Consider the following 21,466-nt stretch of genomic DNA (forward strand, 5'->3'; position numbering starts at 1 on the left):
TTATAATTTCATGAGAGATTGTTGTTGTTTAGGCTTTTCATATTCTCCATGACCCCATTTGGGGGTTTTCTTGGCAAAGATACCAGATTAGTTTGCCATTTCTTTCTCTAATTCATTTTACAGATGAAGACACTGAGGCAATCAGGGTTATGTGACTTGTTCAGCTAGCCTTGAATTTAGGTCTTCCTGATTGCAGGTCTTGTGCTTTATCCTCTGTGCTACCTAGCTGCCTTTCCAAGAGATAATCTGAGGCAAACAAGTGACTTAGTGGAAATTGTGCTGGACTTGGAGGCAGGAAACCTGATTTAAAATTCTGCCTCAATATTTACTCACTATTTAATGGACAAGTCATTCTATCTTTCTCAGCCTCAATTTACTCATTTGTTAAAGGAGAATAATAGTAGCATCTATCTCACAGGGTTGTTTAGAGGATCATATAAAATAACATGCAAAAGGTTTTGTAAGCCTTAAAGTTCTACCTAAATACTAACAACCTCTATTATTCATGCAAATATTAATATCCTTATTTTAAAAATGAGGAAACTGAGGCTCACAGAGGCTAAATGAGTAAATATCAAGTTAGTAAATATTAAGTCTAGGACTTGAATACAGATCATCTAAGTCCAAACCCAAAGCTCTTGCCACTACATTAGGCAATTTCTGGTAGTCAAATAAAATTAAAGAAATCCAGATGAAGACTTTTAGAAGGCTAAGAAATAAGAACTTTAAAATTAACTTTTTAAAAAAGGGTTTAAAAGAGGCGGGGAAAGTACTTTTGGGATGTAGGTGGGGGGAAGAACCAAAGTATCGGCACAAAGAGTTTGAAACAGAGAAAATGGGAAAGAATTATAGAAAATAGGTAAGACTGACTCAATGGATGATTGTGTGTCATCAGGTAAGGTCGAGCTTCTTACCAAGGCAAAGGATCACTCTTATCAAATGCTTGGGAGCTAGAATTTTGAGAACCACAAGCAAAGGAGACAAAACGTTTTACTTGTTTTTCTTTATAATTTCTCCAGGTGTTCTCTACAATCTTAGTTTCATATCCCAGCCCTGTGTGTATTTCATCTTGGCTTGCCTCCATATAATTAACTCTTCACAGCCAAGCTATCTCCCAGAATTTCTTCCTTTGCTCCAAAGAAATGAAGTTTCCAAACCCAGAAATCTCCCCTGAACTGCCTTGGCTAGCCATGCCTCCTTTCTCTTTTTTTCAATTTCACCTCCAAAGATCAGTGACCGCTGAAGATAATTGAACTATTTCTTGATCACTCAATTACTCAAAGAGATAAATTTTGCAAAACAAAATCCCTTTAACAAAGAAATATTGTTTGAGTTGAGTTTCCATGACAAATTTTAGAGAGGACACAAAGAGTTTCCCAGGTGAAAGTCTTCACCAGTAGAGGGATTACCCACTAAGAGATATCATAGTTCCAAAGTATCAAAGCATTATTGTGTCTAGTACATGACAATGTAGTAATCAAGAAATCAACAAGCAAGCCTTGTTTGCATCAAGATCATACATACTACTGGGAATGCAAAGGGAAAAAAAATTGAAATAGTGCCTGCCCTCAAGGAATTTATATTCTATCAATGGGAGAGAAACAAGATGGGCATGATAATTTTGTGTTTGTAGTCAATTATTTAGAATTTGGAATTTTGATGTAATTTTCTTTTTCAATCTACCAAAATCAAAAATTTTTGGCCTCATCACTCACAAAGTTGATTTTCTGAAAAGTAAATAGTTACATAACTTACCTTATAGTAACAGGGGTAAAGAGCAACATCGTGGTAACATTATCTAAAAATGCTGAAAGGAATGCAGCAAAGAGACACAGAATAATGATCATGGCCCACACTCTGCCTCGAGACAGCCGGTATGCCTAATGAACACAAATATCAGAAGAAAAACCTGGAGTTAGAAGGGCCTGGGTTGAAATATGAGTTCAGACATTTCCTGTGTGACCCTGGGTAAGTCACTTAATGCTGATTGCCCGGCCCTTGCTGCTCTTCTTTCTTAGAATTGAAACTAAGATAAAAGATAGGATTTTTTTACAAATTAAAATAGTGTAGCATCTACTACAGTCATTGAATTTATAATCAGGTTTCCTCCCCCTTAGATTATCAACTCCTTGAGAACAATGAGAGGTTTTCTTGTTCTTTCTTTCTATTCCTTGCACTTAACATAGTGACTGGCACACAGTAGGTACTTAAAAACTACTAGTTGGCTTCACTTGAATTCATAGGGGAATTAATCACATGCAAATAAGTTGAATACCAGGTAAAATGTGATAACAATAAAGGAGAGGTCCAGACAAGATTCTATAAGAATAATTAAGGTGGCTTCGTGTAGGATGATTAAGGATAGTTTCTGAGGGAAGGTTGTACTTGAGATAGCCCTTAAAGGAAGAGGAGGATTTTAATAGATAAAGAGAGAGAAAACCAGAGATGACAAGATAAGATTAAAGAATAGAGTCCCATTTAGCTAGAAAATAAAATAAATAAAAGAAGGTACAGTACAATATAGCCACAGTATGGCTGAAAAAAATTGGTTCAAAACAGATTAAGAAAGGTCTTAATATGCCAAGCTGAGAGGTTTATATAGTATGATTTATTTTATAGGCAATATGGAGTCATGGTTCCTTCTAGGTCTAAATTTATAAACCTAACATCTTAAAAACGTACAGTTTTTGGTTACGCATTTAGACATATACATGTGGGAGTCAATTATTATACATTCACATGTTAGATTCACTTCTAAATAGTCAGAAGCATAGTTATTGGACCCTATTTTCCAGTCCATATTATATCTAACCTGTGCTAGCCTAATTCAACCTTTGATACCACAAATAAACCAACTTAAATATGTGGAGAATGCAACCTATGTCCTTCACCAAGACTCTATGTCAACAAATTCAGTGTAATCAGATTCTGATTAGAGCAAATCAGAATTTTAGAGGAACTTAGATGTTCCATTATGTCCATGATTTCCTCAGTATCCAAATACTCTGCTTTGCATATAAGATGGTAGCACAGGGTTCCCTGAACATCCCCCAACCCCAGCGGAATCCCAGGTCAAAAATTACATGAGGAATTTTCAAATCTTGTACCCCTGTGGTACTGGCTGAAGAAAGCCAGCTCTAGTACAACTAAAGAGAGGTCTGAATAAACAGAATTCTCTGCCTCTTTTTAAAAACGCATTAACACTAGTTTTATGATACGCATCTTAGCACAGAGGAATACCTTCTGTTTGCCCCACAAATATCTTAGCACAGAGGAATACCTTCTGTTTGCCCCTCAAATATCACTAGGTTTCTCAAGACAGGCAACTCACCCACCTTTATGACCAAGATGTCATAAATGACATATACCTGTGCTTCTGCCCCCAAACTCTAAGGCACCTCACCATATCCCCCTTGCTTGTCCCTCTCCCCACCTTTCTTTCTAAGTCACATAGATCTTATTCCTTTAGGATATAAAAGTCCCAGATTCCTTCTGTTCAGGGAGGCAGTTTGGTCCTGCAACTGTCTCCCAGCTGTTCAACCTAATGAATTTATTTATTCTTAAAAATATTCATACAATCCTGTTTATTCTTTGAAAGAGGGGACCTTCATGAACCAGAGAAAACTTAATATCAAGCTCTACCATGGCACTGCCTGTGCAGCCTTTTTCACTCCAACATTCACCAGAAAAGTAGAAAAAGAACAAGCTTGCTATTTGTTTGTATTTAGTAGGTGATCAATAAATATTTCTGCAATAAATCAATCAATCATGCTTCTTGCTTCCTGATCTCACAGACTTAATACCTTCCAATTAATGTTACTATTAGAATTCATAGCTTTTTGTGGGAAACAAAAGGTCAAATTGGAATATAAAAATTATAATAATTTACCTGAGAAAAACCTGATATCATTGCTTAATCATTTGTAAGCACAATGAGAATGGATCTGAGATTTTCTGTGGGTTCACCCACACTTATACCACTGGAAATGAACCTGAAGAATGCACACAGTGTAGAAAGCTATCATGAAAATTACTCTGCTGAACAGTATAGTTATTAAAAATGGATGGCTTATAATAATTTATATCACAAAAGAAAAGTAAAAAAAAAAAGTTTAAAGCTATAGCAATCCCAGACTGTCTACTGAAGTAAAATTACACAACATTTAACCCAAGAATTAATTCCTTTATCCATTACTCAGGTTATTTAATGAGCATAAAAATGGTTATAAGGATGATTAAACTCTTTTACCTGGTGATTGCTCACTATTCTCAAAGAGACAATTTGGAAATGAGCAGTTTTTCTTGGTGATTTGTTTATAAAGAGCAATAGATATATATGATTTCCAAATTCTATAGTAAACTTACCTTTACTGCACAGTAGTCAAAAAATCCAGTTTCTGAAAATATGGCCACTAAGATCATCTGACAGAGAGGAGGAAGAAAATATATGATCAAAGCAAAGGCATTTCTTAATTCAACTTTCATCTATATTTTAAAATTTAAAAAAAAAGAGGACTAAGAATTTCTGTAATATGATCCTATTTCTCTAATACTAAGAAGTATTGTTACTTGGAATGAAAAAACACTAAAAACTTCTAAACACTAAAAATAAGTGAAACAATAATTTTCAGTGTCACTAGTAGTATTTGATACAGAATTGGCAATATGAACTATAGTGTTAATTAATACAAGAAAAATACATTAAAAGAATGATCATTTTAAAATGAAAGAAAAATTATATTTGCAAATAATATGAGAGTATACTTAGAAAATCCTAAAGCATCAAAACAATTTTATTTAGATAAATTCAATACTATACAAAATTAATGCATAAAAATAAAACTAAGCAATATCAAGGTAAGCAATATCAAGGCATGGTGACTATAAAAATTTAGAGTTTAGAAATACCCATTGGCAAAAATGTTTTTAAAATAGTAAATATCTATGAAAATTTATATTTTTTTTCTTCATGAGTACTTTTAAAACTCCCCATTTTAAATTTTCATCATGTATATGTGTGTGTATATTTGTGTATATGTATATATGTATATGTGTATATATGCATATGTATATATATATAAAGGTGCACATTGAAAAATATTCTTTTGTTATAAAAATGATCAAAAGAAAAGTAAAACCTGAAAAAAGTACAGAAGATCAGTATATTGGGAAAATGTTTATATTTTTAAACTATGAGAAAAAGAGTGACAGATCTGTAAGAAAATCAGAAATTAAACACCAATTTCCAAATAACAGTAAAGAAGAAAATAGCACGACCACTATTTCAGGAAAATTTTCACAGAAATATTAGAATGAAAAATAATTAATAAATAGGTAGGTCACAAAATATCAAATATCAGCATAAGTGAACTGAAATTCAACAACTAGGTGGCACATTAGATAGAGTACTGGGCCTGGAGTCAGGGAAACCTAAGTTCAAATCTGGCCTCATACTCTTACTAGCTATGTGACCTGGACAAGTCATTAACTCTGTTTTCCTCAGTTTCCTCATCCATAAAATAAGCTAAAGAAGGAAATGGCAAACCACTCTAGTATCTTTATCCAAAAAACCCCAAAACAACTCAATAACAACAAATATATACATATACATATATACATACACACATACACATGTCACAATCTTCAACAATAAATTATGTATTATTAGCATGAAAATACTCCAAAAAATTAAAATTTCATTGGATTTTTTCCACAAAACCAAGAAATTTAAATATGACATGCAAAAAATTGATATATAGAATTTCATCTCCAGACAAATTTCCCAACAAAGTAAACCATGAGGAGGAGTCAAGATTACAAAATAGAAGCACAGAAACCCAGAACCACTCTGAGAATCCTTTCAATCCAACCTTAAAATAGCATCTCAAACCAAATACTGGAGTGACAGAAGCATCAAGAAGATGAAATGAAATAACTTTCCTGCAGAAAACAACTTGGAAGATAGGAAGAGAAAGTCTATTTCAAAGAGTAAGAAGGGAACCAGAAATAAAACTGCACACAGAGGAGTGCAAGCTACCTGCCCCCTACCTACTGCACCTGGTTCTGAATCTAGGTACAAGTCAAATTTGAAACCCCACGACTTTGCATAATCCAACAGCAGAGCACCCCCACAGCCTTGCCTTGAAGTTTCAAGCCCCAGCACAAGCATGGAGTGAGGCCCTGAGCCCTAGAGAAAGGGCCTGGTTGGTGTTAGACTAAGGCAAGCCCTGAAGCCCTGCCTAACCCTTCATTGATGCCCCAAGCTTTAGGGAAAAACAACCTGCAGTGGACCTGATCTGTGTGATCCCAGACTAAGACCTGAGTCTCAGCAAAAGGTAGCTCACAGTGCTCTGACCCCTGCAAGATGTCAGCAGTCCCTAGAACAGACTGAATCAGCAGTGGGAGCCAGCTTTCAGAACTCCTAGCCGACAGACCATCATACTTCCTCAGAAAAACAAAAAATTTATAGAAAAACAGAACTAGATTTGAGGACAGCATCAAGGAAAAACTGATGCTTTTAAAAAAAGTTTATGAGAGTGAATTCTTTATTCTGAGAACAGTGTCTATCTTCAAGATAAAGGTAAGATTCTTCTTTTTTTTCCAAAGGCGGAGGAAAAGAACAAACAGGTAAATATGCCAAATTACAGAAAATTATTAGGGAGACAAAGAAGAGCAAAGCACAGACTCAGAAAGGATACAGTGAGATCAAAGCAGCCACATACCAAACTTCAAAGAAAAATGGGAATTCGTCTCATTCTTGGAAAGAGCTCAAAAAATAATTAAAAAATCAAATTAGAGAGTTAGAAGAAAAATGGGTAAGAGAAATAAAAGTAAAGCAAACAGAAAATAACAGCTTAAAAAGCATACTGTACCAAATGGGAAAAGAGGCACAGAAGTCCAGCGAAGAAAAGAATTTCTTAAAAATTAGAATTGACCAAATGGGAAAAGAGGTTCAAAAGTTCAAGGAAGGAAGTTATTTCTTAAAACTATATTTGGGATTTTTGAGGGGTAGAGTAAAGATGGTGGCTAAGAAGCAGCAGAAGTTCAGACTTCTGAAAACCATTCCTTACCGATCACAAACTGAATGCTCCTAGGGGACTGAAAATCAAACCTATTAACAGAACAGAGCCAAGGAACCCTCCTGCTGGACTCAATCCAAAAGGTATTCCCCCCAAAAGCCAGAATCTGAGAACACTCGGGTTTAAGGGGAAGGCAGAAGGAAGGTCCCAGGACCCCTCCCACCCCATCTAGAGCTCTAAGCCTCCAGCGGCAGCGGGAACCTCTAAGCATGCAAAGGCGCTGGTCTGGAGGGAGTACCTTGCAGGCAGAGCTGTGCCAAGCTCAGTGCCAAACACAGGTGAGGGGAAAGAACTGGAACGAAATCAAAGAGGAGACAGCCTGGTCACAGCGACTGAGACCATCCATATTTCACCAGACTTCCAGGAGGTTTTGGCCTCAGGGCACATCCAACTCAACCCACCTGTACTTAATCAATCAAAAGTCTTCAGAAGTCAGGGAAGCCCAAACTCCAACACCACCTCCCTCACAGACTGCTCGACTTTAATTTAATCCAATCAAAAGCCTCCAAAGGATAGGGAAGCTCAAATTCCAAAACTCCTCCCCCACAGACTGCAAGCTCCAAGAGGGGATACTGACAGAAACCCCTCAAACCAAAAACAAAAAAAAATGAGAGGACCAAGAGCATAGACAAATACAGGGAGAAAAGAAGGGGTAAATATAAGCAAACAACAAAAAAAAAGAAGAAAGAAATTACAATAGCCAGCTTCTGCACAGGCAACGAGCAAAGAGCAAATGGAACAGAAGGGGAGGGATCTGCAAATAATAAATAAGAAATCCCAGCGAATTGGATACAGGCTTTGGAAGAACTCAAAATGCAATTCAAAACACAATTAAGAAAAGCTGAATACACTTGGAAGAAGAACTTAAAAACTAAGATAAGTAATCTGGAAACAGGAAATAGTGTCTTGAAAGCCAAAATCAACCAACTTGAAAATGAGGCAAAAGAGATGAAAGATGAGGCAAAGAGGATAAAAGATGACCTCCAAAGAAAATCAGACGAGAAGGAGACAGATGACCAAAAATCCAGGGATTTAAGAACCTGAATACAACAATGAGAATTAAGTGACTTCAGAAGGCAGCAGGACACTATAAAACAAAATCAAAAGAATGAAAAAATTGAGGAAAATATGAAACAGCTCATTCACAAAACAGAAGATTTAGAAAATCATTCAAGGAGAAACAATTTAAGAATCATTGGTCTACCAGAAGACCATGACCAAAAAAAAAAAAAAACCTGGACATAATACTACAGGACATTATTCAGGAAAACTGCCCCGATATTCTGGAACAAGAGGGAAAAGAGGAGACTGAAAGAATCCAAAGATCACCTCCTGTACTTAATCACAACCACAACTGACAACACCCAGGAATGTTATAGCAAAATTCAAGAACAACCAGACCAAAGAAAAAATATTAGAAGCTGCCAAGAAGAAGTCATTCAGATACCATGGAACCAGAGTGAGGATAACACAGGATCTGGCTGCATATAAACTGAAAGACCAAAAGGCAAGGAATATTATATTCTGGAAAGCAAGGGAACAAGCTCTACAACCAAGAATCAATTACCCAGCAAAACTGACTATATTCTCAGAGGGTAAAGTGTGGTCATTCAAAAAAATAGAGGAATTCCAAGAATTTGTAAAAAAAAAAAAAGACCAGACCTGAACAGAAAATCTTGTGTCCAAGCACAGAACTCAAGAGAACCATCAAAGGTAATTTAAAAAGAGGGAAAAAAGAAAAACAAAACAACTAAAAGAAAGAAAATAAAAAAAACATTTTTAAGAGTTTCAATAAGTTAAAATGATATTTATCCCTATGAGAAAAATGGTCATTGGTAACTCTTAAAAACTGTTGTTATCACCTGGGCAGCTAGAAGTACACTTAGAGGAAAAAGTGACAAAATGTATAGGATGAAATAACAAGACATAAATAGGTATATAGATATATGTATCCATAAATACATATACATGTGTATAAATATGTGCATATATATACAACTAGAGCTAAAAAGGGGGTGTTAATACTAAAAGAAGTGGGAAAAGAAACATAACGGGGTAAATTTATATCACAAAGAAGCTCATGGTGGGAGGGGGGAGAACATCAATACACTGGAAGGGTAAAGAGGCTGGATACAGGAAATGCTCAACTCTTACATGCATTGAAATTGACGCAAAGAGGGAAGAACAATCCAATCCATTGGGGCAGAGAATAGATTTGCACCTTGTAGGGGACTAGAAGGGTAATAAATGGATTGGTGGGGAGGAAAGCAGTAGAATGGAGGGAGAGGGTGGGGATAGTTTAAAAAGACTGTAAAGAAAATAAGGGATGGATTTAGAAGTGAAGAGGGGAGAAAGGGAAGTAAAATAAGGGTGGGAACTAGGGGGACTGATTAAAAACAAACATTTGGGAAGAAGGAAATAGTGAAAAAAGAAAAGGCAGGACTAGGAATAGAAATCAAAATGCTGGGAAATACATAGCTGATAATCATAACTCAATGTGAATGGAATGAACTCACGCATTAAACACAAGGTAATAGCAGAGTGGATTAGAATTCTAAACCCTACCATATAGTGGTAGTCTCTTCGGTGACCGAGAATGACTATTGTCTTTGTGCAGTTTCATCTATACTATCTACAAGAAACACACATGAGGAACGTAGATGTGCATAAGGTGAAAGTAAGAGGATGGAGCCAAATCTATTGGGCATCAACTGATAAAAAGAAGGCAGGAGTCACAATCATGATATCTGACAAAGCCAGAAAAAAATAAATCTAGTTAAAAGAGATAGGGAAGGTAATTACATGCTGATAAAAAGCAGTATAGACAATGAGGAAATATAAGTACTCAACATGTATGCACTAAATGGCATAGCATCCAAATTAGTAAAAGAGAAACTAGTGGAGCTCAAGGATAAAATAGATAGAAAAACTATATTAGTGAAAGACCTGAAACTTCCTCTATCCAAACTAGATAAATTAAACCAAAAAATAAATAGAGTTAGTAGATATGTGGAGAAAAATAAACAGGGACAAAAAGGAATGCACCTTCTTTTCAGCAGCACAGGTTACATTCACAAAAATTGACTATGTATTAGGGCATAAAAACAAGGATGCCCAATATCACCTCTATTGTTTAACATTTTAATAGAAACACTAGCTGTAGCAATTAGAGAAGAAAAAGAAATTGAAGGTATTAAAAGGGGCAATAAGAAGACCAAGCTATCACTCTTTGTGGATGATATGATGGTCTACTTAAAGAATCATAGAGAATCAACCAAAAAGCTAGTCAAAATAATCAAGAATTTTAGCAAAGTCACAGGATACAGAATAAACCCGCATAAGTCATCAGTATTTCTGTATATCTCCAACCCAGTTCAGCAGCAAGAATTAGAAAGAGAAATTCAATTTAAAATCACCCTAGACAATATAAAATACTTAGGAATCTATCTGCCAAGACAAACACAAGAACAATATGAACACAACTACAAAAAACTCTCCAAACAATTAAAAGTAGATCTAAACAATTGGAGAAACATTAATTGCTCATGGGTAGGATGAGCTAATATAAGAAAAATGCCAATCCTGCCCAAATTAATTTACTTATTTAGTGCCATATCCACTGAACTACCAAAAATCTTTTTTACTGAATTAGAAAAAAAAATAATGAAGTTCATTAGGAAGAACAAAAGATCAAGGATATGCAGGGAAATCATGAAAAAAAATGCAAAGGAAGGAGGACTTGCAGTCCCAGATCTCAAACTATACTATAAAGCAGTGGTTGTCTAAACAATTTGGTACTGGCTAAGAGATAGAAAGGAGGATCAGTGGAATAGACTTGAGGTAAGTGACCTCAGCAAGGGAGTCTATGATAAGCCCAAACAACCCAGTGTTTGGGACCAAAATCCACTATTTGATAAAAACTGCTGGGAAAATTGGAAGACAGTATGAAAGAGATTAAGTTTGGATCAACATCTCACACCCTGCACCAAAATAAACTCAGAATGGGTGAATGACCTGAATATAAAGAAGGAAACTATGACCAAATTAGGCAAACACAAAATAGTATACTTGTCAGATCTTTGGGAAAGCAAAGCAAAGCAAGAGCTAAAAACCAAGCAAGAGCTAGAAAAAAATCACAAAATGTAAAATAAATAATTGTGATTACATCAAATTAAAAAGGTTTTGTACAAGCAAAACTAATGTATCCAAATTAGAAGGGAAGCAACAAATTGGGGGAAAATCTTCATTACAAAAACCTCTGACAAAGGTCCAATTACTCAAATTTATTAAGAACTAAATGAATTGTACAAAAAATCAAGTCATTCTCCAATTGATAAATGGGCAAGGGACATGAATAGGCAATTTTCACTTAAAGAAATCAAAACCATTAATAAGCACATTAAAAAGTGCTCTAAATCTCTAATAATCAGAGAAATGCAAATCAAAACAACTCTGAGGTATCACCTCACACCTAGCAGATTGGCTAACATGACAGCAAAGGAAAGTAATGAATGCTTGAGGGGATGTCGCAAAGTTGGGATATTAATGTATTGCTGGTGGAGTTGTGAATTGTTCCAACCATTCTGGAGGGCAATTTGGAACTATGCCCAAAGGGCGATAAAAGACTGTCTGTCCTTTGATCCAGCCATAGCACTGCTGGGTTTGTACCCCAAAGAGAAAATAAGGAAAAAAACTTGTACAAATATATTCATAGCTGCACTCTTTGTGGTGGCAAAAAAATTGGAAAATGAGGGGATGCCCTTCAATTGGGGAATGACTGAACAAATTGTGGTATATGTTGGTGATGGAATACTTTTGTGCTCCAAGGAATAATAAAGTGGAGTAACTCCATGGGGACTGGAACAACTTCCAGGAATTGATGCAGAGTAAGAGGAGCAGAACCAGGAGAACATTGTACACAGAGACTGATACACTGTGATACAACCGAATGTAATAGACTTCTCCATTAGTGGCAATGCAGTGATCCTGTACAACTTGGAGGGATATACGAGAAAAACCACTATCCACATTCAGAGGAAACACTGTGGGAATAAAAACACCAAAGAAAAACAACTGCTTGAATACATGCAATGTATTCAGGAGGGATGGAGATTGGGCAGGTACAGCCCAGGCTGAATCAGGAGCAGATGGAGCACAGTGGCCATGATGACATGAAAACAGGTGGGTGGGCCGGAACTCAGGCTTGAAAAATATATATATTCAATCTTTAAAATGTTTGAGAATTCTATCTCTTCATGGTCAGCCAATAATGCAAAAATTAAAATTAATGCACAATAACTAAATATTATATTTTATAAAGTTTTATTAATAATAAATAGCTAAAGCAAAAGAACTGCCTGAATTCAGCCTGGTCGCAGTTCAAAAAAAGGAAGAAGGAAGAATTATAGTCACTTAAATACAATCATGCAAAATGCAGAGATGCAGGAAAAGGGAATTTTGAGAAATACTAAGGGACTTCTGGGGGATGAAGTCCAAAGGCTCAAAAATCTCCATTTATTCAAAGCTAATATCTTTATTAGATATCAAGAAACAACAAAACAAAATTTAAAAATACAGAAATAGAAGAAAATATGAAATACCTCACTGAAAAACAACTAGCCTGGAAAATACATCCAGGAGAGAATAATCTAAGAATAATTGAACTACCTGAGAGTCATGATAAAAAAATAGACATTGTTAGAAATTATCAAGAAAAATACCCCAATATTCTTAAATAAGACAGTAAAATAGAAATTGAAAGAATCCACCAATCATCTCCTGAAATAAGTCCCCAAATGACAACTCCCAGGAATATAATATTCAAATTTAAGACATCTCATGCCAAGGATAAAATACTGCAAGTAGCCAAAAAGAAAGATTCGAACATCATGGAGCCATAGTCAGGATTATATATAATTTAGCAGTTTCTACATTAACCTTTCTGAAGTCTTCAAATAGGATATTATGAAAGGCAAAGTAATTATGTTTAAAAGCAGCAAATTTGAGAATCACCAGCAAAACTGAGTATATTCTCTCAGAGGAGAAAAAAGTTAAGAAAATAAAAATAGATTTCCAAGCATTCCTGATAAAAAGACTAAATATTTGATGTCCAAATTAAAGATTCAAGAAACACATGAAAAGGTAAATAAGAGAGAAAACTAAGGGATTCAATAAGATTAAATTGTTGCTATTCCTTCATGGGCAGAAGACATTTGTAACTTAAAATTTTGGTCATTATGAAGCATTTTTTCAAGAATAAAATGTCAAATTAAAATTCAACTGACAATGATCAATTCTTAGAATGGAGATTATTAATCTCAAGGTAATTCCAAGAACACTAAACCTTTGGAACAGTCTTGGGTCAATCATTTTGATCAATAAGTGCTTTATAATTTTGATGAACTAATTACTTTCTCAATATAATTATCATAGGACATTAATGATAACCATAATATCATATTGGTTAATTACTAAATAAATGACAAAATTAGGTTTAAGGGAGAAAATCAGAAAGGGAATAGAAGACTCATTTTCCAATTTTTTGCCACCATACAGAGCTCAGCTATGAATGCTCTTGTACAGGTATTTTTCCATTTTTCTTTATTATCTCTTTGGGGTACAAACCCAGCAGTGCTATGGCTGGATCAAAGGGCAGACAGTCTTTTAGCACCCTTTGGGCATAGTTCCAAATTGCCCTCCAGAATAGTTGGATCAATTCACAACTCCACCAGCAATATATTAATGTTCCAACTTTGCCAAACCCCCTCCATCATTCATTACTTTCTTTTGCTGTCATGTTAACCAATCCGCTAGGTGTGCGGTGATACCTCAGAGTTCTTTTGATTTGCATTTCTCTGATTATAAGAGATTTAGAACACTTTTTAATGTGCTTATTAATAATTTTGATTAATTTGACTGAAATTGCCTATTCATGTCCCTTACCATTTATCAATTGGTAAATGGTTTGTATAATTGGTTTAGCTCCTTATAAATTTGAGTAATTAGACCTTTGTCAGAGGTTTTTGTACTAAAGATTGTTTCCCAATTTGTTGCTTCCCTTCTAATTTTGGATGCATTTGTTTTGTTTGAACAAAAACTTTTTAATTTGATGTAATCAAAATTATTGATTTTACATTTTATGATTTTTTTCTAGTTCATGCTTGGTTTTAAAGTCTTTCCTTTCCCAAAGATCTTACAAGTATACTATTCTGTGTTTGCCTAATTTGCTTATAATTTCCTTCTTTATATTCAGGTCATTCTCCCATTCTGAGTTTATCTTGGTGTAGGGTGTGAAATGTTGATACAAACCTAATTTCTCCTATACTGCCTTCCAATTTTCCCAGCAGTTTTTATCAAATAGTGGATTTTGGTCCTAAAAGCTGGGATATTTGGGCTTATCATAGACTGTCTTCCTGAGGTCACTTACCCCAAGTCTATTCCAATGATCCTCCTTTCTGTCTCTTAACCAGTACCATACTGTTTTGATGACCACTACTTTGTAGTATAGTTTGAGATCTGGTACTGCAAGGCCACCTTCCTTCACATTTTTTTCATGATTTCCCTGTATATCCTTGATCCTTTGTTCTTCTAAATGAACTTCGTTATGGTTTTTTCTAATTCAGTATAAAAGTTTTTTGGTAGTTGAATGGGTATGGCACTAAATAAGTAAATTAATTTGGGCAGGATTGGCATATTTATTATATTATCTCATCCTACCCATGAGCAATGTTTTTCCAATTGTTTACATCTAGTTTTAATTGTGTGGAAAGTGTTTTGTAGCTGTGTTCATATAGTTCCTGTGTTTGTCTCAGCAGATAGATTCCAAAGTATTTTGTATCATCTAGGGTGATTTTAAATGGAATTTCTCATTCTAATTCTTGCTGCTGAGATGGGTTGGAGATATATAGAAATGCTGATGACTTATGAGGATTTATTTTGTATCCTGCAACTTTGCTAAAGCTGTTGATTATTTCAACTAGCTTTTTGGTTGATTCTCTACAATTCTTTAAGTAAACCATCATATCATCCACAAAGAGTTATAGCTTGGTCTCCTCATTGCCAATTTTAATACCTTCAATTTATTTTTCTTCTCTAATTGTTACTGCTACTGTTAAATAATAGAGGTGATAATGGGCATCCTTGTTTCACTCCTGATTTTATTGGGAAGGCTTCTAGTTTATCCCCATTGCAGAGGATGTTTGCTGATGGTTTTAGATATAATCTGTTTATTATTTTTAGGAACGGCCCTTCTATTCCTATACTTTCTGGTGTTTTCAATAGGTGTTGTATTTTATCAAAGGCCTTTTCTGCAACTATTGATATAATCACGTGATTTTTGTTGGTTTGCTTGTTAATATAGTCAATTATACATTTGGTTTTCCTAATATTGAACCATCCTTGCATTCCTTGTATGAATCCTCCTATTGTCATAGTGAATAATCCTTATGATGACTTGGTGGAGTCTTTTAGCAAGTATCCTATTTAAGATTTTTGCATCTATATTCATTAAGGAGATTGATCTATAGTTTTCTTTCTCTGTTTTTGACCTGCTTGGCTTTGTGTTCAGTACCATATTTGTGTCGTAAAAGGGATTTGGTAGAACTCCTTCTTTGCTCATTCTGTCAAATAGTTTGTATAGTATTTGGATTAGTTGTTCTTTGAATGTTTGATAGAATTCATTTGTGAATCCATCTGGACCTGGGGATTTTTTCTTAGGGAGTTCTTTGATGGCTTGCGCAATTTCTTTTTCTCATATAGGGTTGTTTAGGTAATCTATTTCTTCCTCTGTTAGTCTAGGCAATTTATATTTTTTGCAAGTATTCCTCCATATGACCTAGATTGACCTATTTATTGCCATATAATTGGGAATAATTGGTTTTAATGATTGCCTTAATTTCCTCTTCATTAGAGATGATGTCTCCCTTTTCATCTTGGATATTGTCAATTTGTTTTTTTCTTTCCTTTTTTTAATTAGACTGACTAGTACTTAGTCTATTTTATTTGTTTTTTCAAAGTACCAGCTTCTAGTCTTATTTATTAAATCAATAGTTCTTTGACTTTCAATTTTATTAATTTCTCCTTTGATTTTTAGGATCTCTAATTTAGTCTTTATCTGAGGATTTTTAATTTGTTCACTTTCTAGTTTTTTAATTTGCATGACCAATTCATTGACTCTCTCTCTAATTTGTTAATATGTGAACTCTAGGATATGAATTTCCCCCTGAGTACTGCTTTGGCTGCATCCCATAGATTCTGAAAGGATGTCTCATCATTGTCATTTTTCTTCAATGAAGTTATTAATTGTTTCTATGATCTGTTCTTTAATGGATTTTGGAGAATCATATTGTTTAATTTTTTGATTTGCCTCTCTATGTACAATCACTAATTATTATTTTCATTGCATTATGTTCTGAGAAGGTTGCATTCAATATTTCTGCACTTTTGCACTTGTTTGCAAAATATGCCCTAATACATGGTCAATCTCTGTGAATGTACCATGTGCTGCTGAAAAGAAGGTATATTCCTTTTTGTCCCTATTTATTTTTCTCCACATATCTACTAACTCTGATTTTTCTAAGATTTCATTCACTTCTCTTACTTCTTTCTTATTTTTTTGGTTTGACTTATCTAGTTCTGATAGAGGAAGGTTCAGTTATCCCACTAGTATAGTTTTTCTATCTACTTCATCCTTGAGTTCCACTAGTTTCTCCTTTAGAAATTTGGATGCTATGCCATTTGGTGAATACATGTTGAGTACTGACATTTCCTAATTGTCTATACTGCCTTTTATCAGAATGTAATTACCTTCCCTATCTCTTTTAACTAGATCTATTTTTACTTTAGCTTCATCAGATATCATGATTGAGACACCAGCCTTCTTTTTATCAGTTGATGCCCAATAGATTTGGCTCCATCCTCTTACTTTTACCCTATGCATAGCTACCTTCCTCATGTGTGTTTTTTGTAGACAGCATATGGTAGGGTTTTGGATTCTAATCTACCCTGCTATTCACTTGCATTTTATGGGTGAGTTCATTACCTTTGCATTCAGAGTTTTGGTTACCAGATGTGTATTTCCCAGCATTTTGATTTCTACTCCTAGTCCTACCTTTTCGTCTTTCATTATTTCCTTCTATACCAGTTTTGTTTTTAATCAGTCCCCCTAATTCCCACCCTTATTTTACTTCCCTTTCTACCCCCTCCCTTCTTATTCCCCCTTTATTTTCTTTACAGTCTTTTTTAAAGTATCCCCCACCCTCTCCCTCCCTTCTACTGCTTCCTTCCCCACCAATCCATTTGTTACCCTTCTACTCCCCTACACAGTGCAAATCTATTCTCTGCCCCAATGGATTGGATTATTCTTCCCTCTTTGGGTCAATTTCAATGCACGTAAGAGTTGAGTATTTCCTTTCTCCAGCCTCTTTACCCTTCCAGTGTATTGATGTTCTCCCCCCTCCTGCCATGACCTTCTTTGTGACAAATGAATTTACCCCCTTTTATTTCTTTTCCCATTTCTATACCCTGACCTTAAAGAGCTGATAATATAATAGGGAAGTCAATTTTGTATACTTTAAGATATATAGAGTAAATTGGAGAAAATCTCAGAGAATAGGCACCAGCAATGGGTAAGAATCAAGAGAGGCATCTATATAGCTCAGTATTTTGAGTATCAGTTCTAAAGATGGGAGGTCCTGACTTCAAATTTCAGATACTTTATAGCTGTGTGACATTTGCAAGTCACTTAACCCTTATTGCCTAGCCCTTACCAGTCTTCTGCCTTGGAATCAACACACAGTATTGATTCTAAGATAGACAGTAAGAGTTTCTTAAAAAGAAGGAAAGAAAGGTTATTGCAGAAATTGGAGTTTGTGCTGAGTTTTGGAAGAAGCCAGAAGGCAGAAATAGGGACCATGCAATGAAAAGGTGTAATGTCTTGAGATAAAATATTGTCTCTGAGGAATGGCAAGAACTCAGTGTGGCTGTACTACAGGGTGCTTGGAAGGAACTAAGGTATAAGAAGACTATTAGAAAGACAAGAAGAAAGGCATTATAGGACCAGGTTATGAAAGGTTTTAAAAGCCACACAAAGGATTTTAATTTTTTTATCTGAACGGCAATGTGTAACTACTGGTGTTATTTGAATAAGGGATAACATGGTCAGACCTATGCTTTACAAAGATCACTTTGAGATTTTAGTGCATGATGGACTGGAGAAGGGGAAAGACTTAAGGTAGGAAGAACAACCAGAAATCTATTGCAATAATCCAGGCATAAGCCTATGAGGGGAAGGGGAGGGAGGAAGGGAGAGAGGAAGGGAGAGAGGGGGGGGAGAGAGAGAGAGAGAGGAGGGAGAGAGAGAGAGAGAGAATGTATTTATACACATGCATACATGTATATAAAAATAGATATGTATATATGTTTATATAAATACACACATATATGATATGACGGTAAAGACAACAATACAGCAATAAAATATCTGTGAAATGAGTGAAACTGAGGAATCAAGGATAACAACAAAATTTCAGACTTAGGCAACTGGGACAATAGTGCTGCTCCTGAGAATAATAGAGAATATGGGAAGAAAGAATGGTTTGAGGGCCAAGATCATGAGTTCTGTGTTGAATGTGTGTGGGTCTAAGATATCTATAGGATATCCAGTTTGAGTAAAAGCATTTGGTGACATAAAATTGGAGATTAGGGGAGAGAAGTTATTATCACACAAGTAGACATGGGAATCCTCTCCAACATTATAGTGATTCATTCCCTAGAAGCTAATGACATCACCAAATGAAATAGCATAAAAAGAGAAGAGGGCCCAAGACAAACTTTGGCAGACATACATACTTAGTGGAGAAAGATTCAGCAAAAAAGAATGAGCAGCAATGGTTGCCACAGTTCTTGGTGCCCTCCTCCTTAAATTATTTTGTAATTAGTTCTCTACTTATATACTGTATCCTTTTTAGATGAATGTAAGTTCCCTGAGATTATCATTTTTGTCTTTATATCCTTTCTGCCTAGAATAGTGTCTTTCATGTCATTTCTACTTAATATGTATGTATATATATATATATATGTGTGTGTGTGTGTATATCTATATCTATATCTATATATCACTAAATTGGTTGAATTAAGCTCTAAAAATAAGAATGAAAGAATGATTATGATCATGGAAGTTGCCAAAATAAAATGTTTAGTGTTAAAATACATAAATAGAACAGTGGTGTCAAACTCAAATAGATACAAATCCCTGAATTCTACATTTTGTCTTAAAAAACAGAAGTTAACATTATTAATGTTGTGCTGTGTTTTTACCTACTTTGTTAAACACTTAACAATTTCATTTTATTCGGCTTCATGACCACTATAGGGAATTCTGTGGCCTATAACATACAAGTTGGACGTGTCTAGTATAGAAAATATACATAAGAAGTCAGAATGAACTAAAATTTACCATACTTCACTTAAATCAAGAAAATCTACAGTAGAGGTGTTAATATCAAACAAGACTAAATTCAAATTAGAACCACTAAGTGAGATATAGAAGAGAGTTACTTTTATGTGTTATGACAAAAATATTTGAGAAACTGATTTTTTGATAAGGTTATCAATTTATTGATTAGGCTAGCATATAAACAATAGATTAATAGGTCAATGCCCCCCTCCCGTGATTAAAGACCCTAAAGGTCCCTTAAGCAGATCTATGAATCTAGTTTGGGAGCTCATTATTCAGCCCCTCCCCAGGACATCCAAAGACATCTCTGATTGGTGAAGATAGTGAGAAGAGTGTTCATTAAGTATCTCAATTCCTTTCTACCCACACAGGTAAGGTTAAATAAGCAGGAAGAGAATCATTGCCTCTAACTATTAACCAGGTTTTATTGTGGAGGATGCATTCCTTGGGGTTCCTAAGAACAAAGGAAATGTAAAAGTAAGTGGACTGATTGGAGCCTGTGATCCAGTAATCAGATAGGAATAAATGAATATGTGAAAAATAAATTATCTTACATGTAAAAGTATTATTGACAGTGAGTGAATAAAAATATTTAACATCTAAAAAGCTAATGGCATAGTATCTAAATATATCAAGGTAAAGTAACAGGAAAATAATTTCCAAAAATAATTAGGAATAAATTATAATGATAGAGAGAAAGTTCAATATCTTGTTTTCAGAAATTCATAAATGAGATAAAGTTAAAGATGAAAATGATACTAAGAAAATTAGATTTAGCAGATACCAATAAAGAATTAAATAAAAGGGTAATTAATATATCATTTTTCAATACAACAAATATGTTGTTCATAATAATATATTGTTACATGAAAATGTTATTTTTCAGCATCATGACATATTGTTTATGAATTTTACTTAGAAGAATCACAAAATGTTATCACATTGTAGGTAGGGCCAAAAGAAGTTTTGAATAAGGTGAGAAAGCAGAACAGATAGTGAATTATAAATGATAATGTAATAAAAAAAGTAATTGACAATGAAAATCTGATCCGAAGATATAGGTCTGCAAAGAAATTATTTATTCATTAAGTAATTCATGAATTTAATAAAATGTTTAAAACAATAGACAACATTAAATAATAATATAAATATCAAATCTCAGAATTAACCAAATAAATAGACAGTAGAACTCAGATAAATGTACATCTCTTAATTCTTAGAACATTTTTTTAAATAAGTATTACTGATTCCCCTTGCTTTTATATCATAGTTTCCAATACTATGATATAAATACCCCAATATTGGACCACCATGAGCAATAAAGAATAAGCAAAACTCTCTGATGCGTTAACATTCTGATCTTGCATGATAAATGCATCCTTCATCAAAAATAGAAAAAATTAATAATGTGCTTGCTGTTTAAAATTAGAAAGTGAACAAATTAAGAAACTAACAGCAAAGCAAAAAATTGTCAACAAAAGGATAAAGTAAAAAATAGACACTAAAATAATTGAACTGTTAAATAAAAGGAAGCTGGTTTTAAATACTAATGAAGCTCAGTTTTAAATCCTAAATTTTATTCACAAAAGGTGGAGTTTGTCATCAAATTACCAAAACCAATAATGAAAAGTCATATCAAATGCAAAAGAAATAGAAAACTCTCAAAGACAACAAAAGTAAGAATATAAAAGAAATGGATGAATATTTACAACTTCATAAAGTATTCAAAGAGACAAAAGAAGAATTCAATAATCTAAATAAATCAAACTTGGACGCATTAATTACATGGATTATTAATTAAATGCCGCATAAAAGACCTCACTACCAAATGGATTTGGAAATGAATTTATATTCAGAGTATTCAAAATATTCATTCATTCAATAGACTACAATAAAACTGCTTTCAAAAATTATCTCTATGAAACAAATATTT

At 34.3% G+C, this 21,466-nt stretch overlaps 1 protein-coding gene across 1 annotated transcript in view; it reads right to left on the minus strand.

Annotated features, from left to right (window-relative positions):
* Window positions 1–21,466, minus strand: part of OCA2 (OCA2 melanosomal transmembrane protein) — a 575,033-nt gene that overhangs the window by 424,880 nt on the left and 128,687 nt on the right. The window contains exons 11-12 of the mRNA XM_056808519.1: window positions 4,366–4,422; window positions 1,756–1,880 (exon numbers count right to left, since the gene is read on the minus strand). Of these exons, the coding sequence (XP_056664497.1) occupies window positions 1,756–1,880; window positions 4,366–4,422 (182 nt within the window). The remainder of the gene's footprint in view (window positions 1–1,755; window positions 1,881–4,365; window positions 4,423–21,466) is intronic.

The sequence above is a fragment of the Monodelphis domestica genome, chromosome 8 (genome assembly GCF_027887165.1).
Source record: "Monodelphis domestica isolate mMonDom1 chromosome 8, mMonDom1.pri, whole genome shotgun sequence".
NCBI lineage: Eukaryota > Metazoa > Chordata > Mammalia > Didelphimorphia > Didelphidae > Monodelphis > Monodelphis domestica.